Source organism: Lactuca serriola, chromosome 4, assembly GCF_051521515.1.
Source record: "Lactuca serriola cultivar US96UC23 chromosome 4, Lser_US96UC23_V15, whole genome shotgun sequence".
NCBI lineage: Eukaryota > Viridiplantae > Streptophyta > Magnoliopsida > Asterales > Asteraceae > Lactuca > Lactuca serriola.
Genome location: NC_136411.1, coordinates 316,912,925 through 316,924,234, shown reverse-complemented (window position 1 = coordinate 316,924,234; position 11,310 = coordinate 316,912,925). Strand labels below are relative to the sequence as shown.

At 38.3% G+C, this 11,310-nt stretch overlaps 2 protein-coding genes across 3 annotated transcripts; both read left to right on the top strand.

Moving 5' to 3' along the window:
- Positions 1–707: 707 nt before the first annotated feature.
- Positions 708–5,648, top strand: LOC145097317 (uncharacterized). 2 transcript variants are annotated; one of them, XM_079034856.1, is made up of 9 exons: positions 712–789; positions 863–1,182; positions 1,455–1,550; positions 1,634–1,744; positions 1,855–2,164; positions 2,265–2,355; positions 3,363–3,702; positions 3,946–4,094; positions 4,843–5,648. In XM_079034856.1, the coding sequence occupies exons 2-9, from the start codon at positions 910–912 to the stop codon at positions 5,339–5,341; spliced, it is 1,869 nt and encodes a 622-aa protein (XP_078890982.1). In that variant the 5' UTR covers positions 712–789; positions 863–909; the 3' UTR covers positions 5,342–5,648. The 2 variants fall into 2 exon arrangements, with proteins under 2 accessions (XP_078890981.1, XP_078890982.1); XM_079034855.1 differs by having other exon boundaries at positions 708–1,182.
- A 1,590-nt stretch (positions 5,649–7,238) lies between these two features.
- LOC145099526 (uncharacterized) lies at positions 7,239–8,345 on the top strand. The gene has a single exon (XM_079037092.1). It carries the CDS (start codon positions 7,239–7,241, stop codon positions 8,343–8,345), a length of 1,107 nt encoding a protein of 368 aa, XP_078893218.1.
- The last annotated feature ends 2,965 nt before the right edge of the window (positions 8,346–11,310 follow it).

Sequence of the window (11,310 nt, the reverse complement as noted above, 5' to 3'; positions counted from 1 at the left end):
ATCCTAACTAGCATACAATGGAGTTTCTTTACTATAAAATTCTAGTTAGATGACATACCTTTTGTTGTAGTCAGAAACCTTGGAACTTTAAGAACTCAGTGCCCCAAGTGTTGCACCTCAAATGCAATCACACAACAACACCAACAATGGAGGAACTTGAGAGGAGGTTGTCTTGCTTCACTAAATCAGCTAGCACTCTTCTAAGCTTACTTAGGTGCCGATTCCGAGTACTCGGCCTAATATGTTGAGTATTTATAGGATATAATTTTTTTAAAAGTTAAATATTTTTTACAGGCATAAAGTTTGAAATAAAAGGAGAGAGAAACCATGATCACCTTATCTCATTGGAGGGTAGAGGAGAGTATGTGGTGTTTGTGTTATTGTTGAATGCCAACCTCAACATTATGCATGCAACAGACTATTTATAACACTTAACCTAATAACAGATAACACTTAACCTAATAACATATGAATGTTTAACACACAGGCAGATGGAACCTACTAAAAATCTAATTTCATAAAACAAATCCTAAATTAATAATAAAAATGCTATAAAATTTTAATTTAGTGGCAAAGTGGAATTAGATGCCTAAACTTGGTAGCTTTTCTACAATGAAACATTTTACATTTACCATCTTGAGTTAATTTTTTTCATTATACCCTTTGACCCTTGTCATATAAAAATCTTTGTTTTAGTTGCCTCTTGTGCAAGAAAAATTCCAAACGCGAACTGTACCTCAAATTACCGAAATCTCCCTCGTTCCATGTTCCATTCTCGATTCAACTAAGGTTTTCTTTAAACCCTAAACGTGAAAAGGGGGTTTATGCTCTACCCAAAAATCTTAACATTCTTTTATTGCAGTGATTGAATTGAGCTACAGATAGGTTTATACTTTCGAAAGCCCGTTAATGGCGGCTTCCAGGTTCGCATCGTTGGCTGCTATGGCAGCTGCTGCTGCCGCATCAACCACCACTTACTCTTACGCCGACGCTCCGTCGTATCGTTTCAATCCGTTTGCTCAATCTCCGACACCATCCCAGTCGCCCCAATCGGGGTCGGAGCCGTCAAACACGGAGCCAAAGCCCGAGGTTGAGGATTCGAAAGGGGGTTTTGATCCTGAAGCTCTAGAAAGGGGGGCTAAAGCACTCAGGGAAATCAATAGTAATCCCTATTCTAAGCAGGTGAATGTAGTTCAAATGTTTTTGTTATTAATAGTAGTCATTTTCTACCAATGGTGCAAGTTCTGCATTTGTATCATTGGTTGAAGGTATTAGCGTTTGTGTTCTCTCTGTTGGACTTTGTTTTTCGGATTAATCATTGGTTGGAAACGGAAGCAGCCAAAAGCTGAACGATTTTATAAGTTTCTCTTTTTGGAACGACATGATATATACTTCCGATCTTTCCCCTGCAAAAAGCGTGGCTTGCTTACATGGATTTTGGTTCATTCTTTTAGGTGTTTGAGGTGATGAGAAAACAAGAAGAGGCTCGTCTTGCTGAATTGGCTGCAGAGAAGGCTCATCAGGAAGCCATTCAGGCTCAACTTGCTATCGTGAGTATCCTTTTGACTGTTTGTGTGCCTTTTGTATTTGGGAATTCCATTACATAATAGTTAATAACCATGTTCATATACAGGAACAACAGCGTAAACTTGCAGAAGACCAAATGAATTTAGTAGAAAAACAATCACAAGTTAAAGCCCAAATGTTACGATATGAAGATGAATTAGCTAGGAAAAGAATGCAGGTTTGAGAATCTCTTTCTCTTTCTCTCTTTAAAAAGTTTCTGCAAATACCCACAAACACTACATTTATGATAGTTCGATTTTCCATCTTGAATTGTATAACTATCTGCAGACAGATCATGAAGCTCAAAGACAACACAATGCAGAATTGGCTAGAATGCAAGAGGAATCTTTAATAAGAAAAGAACAAGCAAGAAGAGCAACTGAAGAACAGATTCAAGCTCAACAAAGACAAACAGAGAAAGAGAGAGCTGAAATAGAACGTGAAACCATTAGAGTTAAAGCTATGGCTGAAGCTGAAGGTCGTGCACATGAAGCAAAACTAACTGAAGATCACAACAGAAGAATGCTTGTGGAACGAGTCAATGGTGAGAAGGAAAAATGGCTTGCTGCAATCAACACAACTTTTGGTCACATTGAAGGTATACAAAAAGATGATGTTTCTTATAATTGTTCTGTTACACATTATTGAATACTTTTAATTTCTTCTTTTTGGATTAATTGGAGTTTGTTTATGTGTAGGTGGTGTCAGGATGTTGTTGACAGATAGAAGTAAATTAGTAATGACTGTTGGAGGAGTTACTGCTTTAGCTGCAGGAGTTTATACAACCAGGTCTGCTAGCTTTATACTTTAAAACTTAATTTATTTGATTAGTGCTTTTTAGATGCCTTTTTAAATAGACAAGGGCACTTTCGTCTGTTAGAGCAAACACATGTGAATGGAACATTAAATACTGCTTTGACTAGAGGCTCTGTTATATCTTTCCTTCTTAAGAATCCATCATTATTTAAATCCTGTTTTGGAAGAAGATTTAGTTTTGAGTAAATTACAGTTTTGGTCCCTTTGCTCCATTGTTTTTTTTTGGAAATCGTCCGAAAAAGAATCTTTTTTACCTTTTCCGTCCCTATTTCACTGTTTTATAACCTTTTTAATCCCTGATCCGTTTAACATAACAAACCACCTGTTAGTTTATGAGAATGACCATTTTGCCCTTGTCTTCTCTATTTTCTTCATCTTTATCGAAGAAAACCCTAACATGAGACCAAAACTCTGAAATTCAATCTTAAAAGTAAATTAAATAGAATCCCAGAAATAAAAACAAAATCTATCCTTGGATTAAGATTGATTATCAGCCCTTTCCAAAAAAAGGTTGATTATCAGGGGTTTCTTGGAAGGAGATGAAGAATATATAAAAGACAAGTGCAAAACGGTAATTTTGTTAAAATTTACCAAAACCATTACTTGATTACTAGACTGTGCAGTGGCTTGTGTACATGTCTTGTTTATTTTCTTTATCTTTATCAATGAAAAACCAAAAGCCTGAAATTCAATCTTAGAATTAAAATAAAAAAGAATCCCAGAAAATGCTTAACGAGGGCAAAATCGTCATTTTGAAATTTTTTACCAAGACCTTTACTTGATCACCAGAATCTGCAGTGACTTGTTTACATATATAGTTAAAATGCTTGACAAGGGCAAAGTCGTCATTTTGACAAATTTACCAAGACCTATACTTGATTACCAGAACCAGCAGTGGCTTGTACTCTTGTTTACATATATATAGTTAAAAATGCTTGACAAAGATGCTGACAATGAAAAATTCCATTTTTACCCCTCAGGGAAGGTGCTAGGGTTTTGTGGGGATATGTAAACCGAATTCTTGGACAACCATCACTAATTCGAGAATCATCCATGGAAAAATTCCCATGGTCAGGAATTGCCACACGTGCAACACAAAAACTTCGCAATTATACTTCTTCTTCTTCTTCATCTTCTCTTAAAGATAAATCTAAATTTGGAAACATTGTACTCCATCCTTCTTTGCAAAAAAGAATAGAGCATCTTGCTAAGGCTACTGCAAATACAAAGTCTCATCAAGCTCCATTTCGCAACATGCTCTTCTATGGTCCACCTGGCACTGGCAAAACCTTGGTTGCAAGAGAAATTGCAAGAAAATCGGTATGCTTTCTTGAATCTACATCCAGTTATATCAATCTACTTTTATTTATATGTTATATTTTGTAGTATTCTACTTTCGTTTCATCTTATTAAGGTGTTTTACTTTGTTTCTGTAAAAAAAAAAAAAAAAAAGTTCACAGGGACCTTTTATGTAAATTACAAAATGATAGGGACTAAATCTGCCAATATTAAAAAATCTGAAATGCAAAAGTGGTTATTAGGGGTAATGAATGTATTGTGCAGGGTTTGGATTATGCAATGATGACAGGAGGAGATGTTGCTCCACTTGGTGCACAGGCTGTTACTAAAATCCATGAAATATTTGACTGGTCAAACAAGTCAAAAAGGGGTTTGCTTCTCTTCATTGATGAAGCTGATGCTTTCCTTTGCGAGTAAGATCCTTTTTCTTTGCTTTTTCCTTTCCCATTAACTTCTATTTTGAATCATTAATGTCGAGATAAGGGCAAAATGGTCATTTTTCATTATTAATGTCCACCTTCTTGGCTTTTGGGACATTGTGATTCAACTTTCAATAATGTTTAACATCTTTGAGAAAATAACGACTCACACGAGGGGAAAAGGAAGAGAAAAATAAATGAGAAGATAAGGGCAAAATGGTCATTTTTCATCACTAATGTCCACCTTCTTTGCTTTTGGGACATTGTGATTTAACTTTCATTAATGTTTAACATCTTTGAGAAAATAACAACTCACATGAGGGGAAAAGGAAGAGAAAAATAAACGAGAAGATAAGGGCAAAATGGTCATTTTTCGTAACTAATGTCCACCTTCTTTGCTTTTGGGACATTGTGATTTACCTTTCTCACGTGGCTATGTCACCCCGTTGATGGGGTTTGCATATTCCCTTTTTGGGCATGACAAAAATTGCAAGTTTTGTCCCATTGAACATTAATTACACAGTCCAATGCATGTCAAAAACACAGTAAATGCATGTACTTTCATGTCTTGTGTTGTGTGACAACTGACAACACGTCATGTCATGTCCTATGTCTTATGTAAGAACTTGTCATGTCATGTCAATCTGTCATGTTACATCCTGTTCTGTCATGTCATGTCATGTCATGTTCTCATGTCATGTCATGTATAATAATTTGCTGTCCTGTGTTACTTCTAATGTAGGCGTAACAGCACACACATGAGCGAAGCCCAACGAAGCGCGTTAAACGCGTTACTCTTCCGAACGGGCGACCAATCACGCGACGTCGTTCTCGTCCTGGCGACCAACCGACCCGGCGATCTCGATAGCGCGATAACCGACCGTATCGACGACGTAATCGAATTCCCACTCCCACAAGAAGACGAACGCTTCAAACTTCTAAAACTTTATTTACAAAAATACCTTCACGAAGAAGACGACAACAATGAATCCAAATGGAAATCCCTTTTCAAAACCAAAACCAAAAAGATTGTGATCAAAGAATTATCGGATGATATAATCCGAGAGGCGGCTAAAAAAACCGAAGGGTTTTCGGGCCGTGAAATAGCAAAATTAATGGCGAGTGTTCAAGCCGCGGTTTATGGGAGGCCGGATTGTGATTTGGATTCGGAGTTGTTCATGGAGGTTGTTGATTATAAAGTTGGTGAACATCAACAAAGAATTGAGCTTGCAAATTCATAGTTGAATAATGAATACATTTACCATAACATATTTGAAGAAGAGAGACAATAAGGGATGGCTTTTTGTAGGGTTTTGAGGATTTGAGCATTAGGTAGAGGATTTGGGGACTAGGGTTTTGATTTTTTGTTTGTGTACTTGTTAAAAAGTATTTATTCATAAAAAAAAACGTTTTTACCATTGTGTGGGTGAACGTGGAGATGATTTTTGTGTTGGAATTTGTAATTGAGCCATCGATATAAGTCTAATTCAAGGCTAATTGTGACATTGCATTATGATTAATGATACAAATATGGATATTTATGATGAAGCTTTAAAATTATAAACCAGTGTTCTTTGATAAAATTTCAGTGGATGTATTTGTCTGCTTTGTATCTAAGTGTATACTAAAAGAAGCTATAAATGAATGGGGTGGTTTAGCATAATCGTAATCAAATAGTATATAGAAATTGATAGTTTATTTTATTAGTTTATTTTTAGATTTTTAGATCTTTTTATCATTAATGCATTGTAATTTATTTATTTTTCTTTAGTATGGATCATATCGGGTGCTTGTTATGTTGCATGAGATATTTTGTAGGTTTTTCAGTGCTTGTTGCGGTTGCGGGTTGATTGGAGACGGGTTTAGTGGGTTCCCGAGGCATTATTGGGCTTGGCGGAATCAAAGAAGAAGAATTGAGTTTTGAAAGTTATTGGCTTGGATTATTTGGGCTTGTGAAGATGGATCATAAATTTCTAATTTTGGGCTTGGAGCATCCATTTGGTGGCTAAATGATGATTGGTGTATTTCAAATTTCTAATTCCGTTTGAAAACCACATAGCCATGAATCACACTCCACCTCACAATCCCAACCCAAACCCAATCAATCAAGATGCTAATACCCCACCCCATCAACCAAGACAACCACTACAAGAATCTCTCATTGATATGCCACCTTGGAATCAAGCCCCTCCTCAAAACCAACCCAATTATCAACCACCACCACAACTACAAAACCAACACTTCCACCAAAACAACCAACCTCAAAACAATGCTTTTCAAGTTCAACAAGTACATTACCCAAATCAACCCAATTACCAACACCCTCCAATGTACCAAAACCCAATGTACCCACAACAACAACCTCCTTATAACCAATACCCTAACTACCAACCTTATCCACCACCAATCTACAATCCCCAACAATACCCATATCCACCTTACCAACAACATCCCAATTACTTGCAACAAAATCCCAACAACCCCAATCCACCCAATCCCCCTCAAGAGTTGACACTTAGACAAATGATGGAAACGGATGTTACTCATACACCTCTTGCTATTGTTTATCCCGCAAACCGCCGAGGAATTGAATTGAAGTCAAGTTTCATACATCAACTTATCAAGTTCCATGGTTTGGATAGAGAAGACCCTCAAAAGCATTTTAAGTCCTTTCATATGATATGTGTTAGCATGTTGCCCGACAATGTGACATTGGATGATTTCAAGTTAACCGCATTCCCGCTCACCTTGGAAGACAAAGCTAGAGAGTGGTTATTCAACTTACCACCGGGATCAATTCACACATGGGAAGAGTTACTCAAGGCCTTCAATAGCAAATTCTATCCCACCTCCCGCATTTCAAGTCAAAGAAGTGACATTTTGGGGATTCGTCAAAGGGAAAATGAAACATTTCATGATTTTTGGGAGTGCTTCAACAATTTGTGTACAAGTTGTCCTCAACACAATATACCCGAACAACTACTTCTTCAACAATTTTATGAGGGTATGAATGAAAAAAATCGGAGGATGATTGATGCTTCAAGTGGTGGTGACATCTTCAACAAAACCCCTCACGAGATCCGATTACTTTTTGGTACCATTTCTCAAAATCAAAGGAATTTTGGGACTCGAAATGACATGAAGAAAAATTCTACACAAGTGGTTGGTGAAGTTAGCAACACTCAACACTTGGAATCAAAGCTCTTGGATTTGACTAATGTGTTAAATCAAATGGTGGTGGGAAGTGGTCAACAATTAATGATATGTGGTATTTGTGCAATGACAGGCCATTATACGGATAAGTGTCCCACACTTGGAAGTGAACTGGAAGATGTAAATGCAATGGGCGGATATCAAGGTCAACCAAGACCCACGGGATTTCAAAACAATTTCAACCCAAATTGGAGGAATAACCAAAACAACCCTTATCCACCAAAGCAAAATCCACCAAATCTTTTGATGAGACCCCAACATCCACAATACCAATCCCAAAAACCTCTATATCCACAAAATTCTTATAACCCTCCAAATTACCAACACCCTCTACAACAAGGCCAATCAAGTGGTAACCATCAAATGAACCTTCAAGAACTTGTCACTTCTCTTGCTCAAAGCCAAACCCAATTTCAACAAGAAACCAAGAATAATTTCTCCAACATTCAAGCACAAATTGGAGACTTGGCCACCGCTCTCAGCAAGATAGAACAAAGGGGTAGACTTCCATCTCAAACTGAGAAGAACCCCAATGTGAGTGCAATAACTTTAAGAAGTGGGAAAACACTTGGAGAAAGCAACCCTAAAAGAGTTTCAAGAGAAGAAGAAGATGAAGTCATCATTTTTGAACCTTCAAAATTTGTAGCTCCCCCAAAGGAACCGGTTGTGCCAAACGTTGATCAACCTGAATCTTCCAACAAACCCATCAAACCATTGGTCATACCACCACCTTTTCCTTCCCAGTTAGCCTTTTCCAAGAAGATAGAGAAAGAAAATGAATTATTTGAAACTTTCCGCAAGGTCCAAATCAACATTCCACTATTGAATGCTATTAAGCAAATTCCAAGTTATGCAAAATTTCTCAAGGATTTATGCACCAAGAAGAGAAAATTCAAGGCAAATGAAAATATTCAAGTCAATGCAAATGTATCTGCGGTTATCCAAAAGAAGTTACCTCCCAAATGCAAGGATCCGGGAATATTTGTTATCCCTTGTACCATTGTGATTTGCATGTCGAAAGTGCTATGTTAGATCTTAGAGCCTCGATCAATGTGATGCCATATTCGGTTTTTCAATCTCTCAATGTTGGACCTTTGGAAGAAACGAGAGTCATCATTCAATTGGCAGACAAGTCAAGTGTGTCTCCAAGAGGAGTGTTGGAGGATGTGTTAGTACAAGTTAATCAACTTGTTTTTCCGGCGGATTTTTATGTCATTGATCTTGAAGAGAAGTCTCCTTCCAAATCATCTATGATCCTCCTTGGAAGACCTTTCATGCATACCGATCACACAATCATTGATATTCATAAAGGAAAAATTACTATGGATTTTGATGGAGAGATCATTCATTTCAACATATTTGAAGCAATGAGGTACCCTAGCAACATTTCTCCATTGTATTGGGTTGATGTGATTAAGGCAATAAACGAGATAAGCCATAATGTATGCACAAACAAGATACTCATGGAAGATGATTATAAGCCTAAGAGGGAAGCTCAAAGAAGATTGAATCATCCAATGATGGAAGTGATCAAGAAGAAGATAATTAAAAGGTTCAAAAGGTGCAAAGAGAAGAAAAAGGCATTTCATGACAAGCACATAACCCAAAAACACTTTATTCCTAGCCAAAAAGTTCTTCCTTATCATTCATGCTTAAAGCTATTCTCGAGAAAGTAGTGATCTCGATGGCGCGGACCTTTTATTGTTATAAAAGTGTTTGATCACGGTGTGGTTGAAATCAAGAGTTTAGAAACAAACCAAATCTTCAAAGTGAATGGGCACCATTTGAAACTATTTTATGAAGGCTTTGACATGGAAGAATTCGACAACGTAACATTGGAAACACCGATTTACAAAGGCTGACGGAAGCGGGGCTATGTCTTGGCAAAGACGTTAAATAAATGCATTGTGAATAAATAATCTCCGCTTGAAGTTTTGGGTGTTTCTAAACTTGAAGTTGGCCTAAAAATAAACATATAGAAGTCTTCTAGTGATTTGGTGAAGTTTGAAAAATTCCAAAAATTTGACTTTTGCGTGGGTGCCCGCGCAGACTTTGCGCGACCGACCCCAGCCGCGCAAGTCCCGAGCTCCAAATTACACCAACATGGGGTGCTCTCTGATTGCTGCGCGCGGGTGCCCGCACAGCCGTTGCGCGACCGACCCCCAGCCGCGTAGATTCCGAGTTCCAAATTACCCCAACATGGGATGTATTCTGGTGTGTGCGCACGGCTGCCCCCCTGTAACAACGTAAAATTCCAATTAAATTTTTAATTTTTAAAACCACCAAATCTATATCATATCATAATTTCAAATCCGAAACAACAGTGTTTTCAAAACAAATTCCCAAGATCTCTCAAATGTGAACTCCATCGGTGTGAGTGTGTACGGGTCAAGCCGCCGCCTTCCCACGGTCCTCGCTGGTACCTGAGACATCAAACACAACAACTGTAAGCATAATTCTTAGTGAGTTCCCCAAAATACCACATACCACAAATACGCCACTCGAGGCTAAACCCGACCCTCTGGTCAAGATGTCATAGCGGGACCCTCCAATCCCGCAGCTCGTCGGACCCTCTGGTCCAGTCATAGCTCATTGGGCCCTCTGGACCGTTCTGAATCGTTGGAACCTCCGGTCCGGTCCATATAGTCGTACAACATACAAATAACACATAGCATACAATCTCATACATAGCACATAAGACCCTCTGGCCAAACCAGAATACCACTCAAGGTAACGTATAGTGAGAAGACTCACCTCGCGTGTACGGGTCAAGCCGCCGCCTTCCCACGGTCCTCGCTGGTACCTGAGACATCAAACACAACAACTGTAAGCATAATTCTTAGTGAGTTCCCCAAAATACCACATACCACAAATACGCCACTCGAGGCTAAACCCGACCCTCTGGTCAAGATGTCTTAGCGGGACCCTCCAATCCCGCAGCTCGTCGGACCCTCTGGTCCAGTCATAGCTCATTGGGCCCTCTGGCCCGTTCTGAATCGTTGGAACCTCCGGTCCGGTCCATATAGTCGTACAACATACAAATAACACATAGCATACAATCTCATAAATAGCACATAAGACCCTCTGGCCAAACCAGAATACCACTCAAGGTAACGTATAGTGAGAAGACTCACCTCGCGTGTCTCGGTAACTCGTAAATCTCTTAACCACTAGTGCTCGATCTCCCGAGCTATCGTCCTCCTACAACACAAGTGTATTTCTACTTAATACTACTTGACTCTGGCTGACTATGTGACATCCCCATTTTCACGGCCATAAAAGACTGATTTGTTTATGCTTTGTTTTATAAATCAGAGTGATTGTTTAAAGAAAACGGTTGCGGAATTTGTTCCCAAAATAAAATATGATAACCATTTATCAAAACGTTTCTCAAAGAGAATGTATTTTCATTAAATAATAAAACCTCGGGATGTCATGTTCCGATACAGACCAAAAGCATAAACAATATAAAATAGACCTTACAACAGTTATTCATAACTACTGGCCTATAATCCAAAATCTATCGTCAAGTCCACCAACTTATACTCTTGTGCCATTACCTGTAATGCAAAGAAAACTGAGTGGGTCAGGCTTGGGAGCCTGGTGAGCATATAGGGTTTTCAATCCACAATAATATAATTATTATATTCAACCATCAAACAATCAACTCAATTACTCATCCCTATTATCTTTCTTTGGATTTTACCCTAGGAATTCAACTACTCATCATTCATTCATTCCTAAGGATTGACCTAAGGAATTTACACAAACTTCCATTGCTACATAAGGCGCATCTGCCAACATTATCCTTTAAGCGCCTCTGCCAAGATTACGTCATACACTATGAGGCGCGACTGCCAGGTTTATGACATTCTCTTTTAGGCGCATCTACCGACATTATCTTATAAGCGCATCTGCCAAGATTACCCTATAAGCGCATCTGCTATTATTATGACAATCTCTATTTGGCACATCAGCCAAGATCACGACATTCATT

Excerpts from the sequence above, each read along its gene's own strand:
- LOC145097317 (XM_079034855.1), top strand. The coding sequence starts at position 910 with ATGGCGGCTTCCAGGTTCGCATCGTTGGCTGCTATGGCAGCTGCTGCT. Across the intron at positions 1,183-1,454 it reads GTAATCCCTATTCTAAGCAG|GTGTTTGAGGTGATGAGAAA; the intron begins GTGAATGTAGTT and ends TCATTCTTTTAG. Across the intron at positions 3,703-3,945 it reads GAGAAATTGCAAGAAAATCG|GGTTTGGATTATGCAATGAT; the intron begins GTATGCTTTCTT and ends TGTATTGTGCAG.
- LOC145099526 (XM_079037092.1), top strand. The coding sequence starts at position 7,239 with ATGAAGAAAAATTCTACACAAGTGGTTGGTGAAGTTAGCAACACTCAA.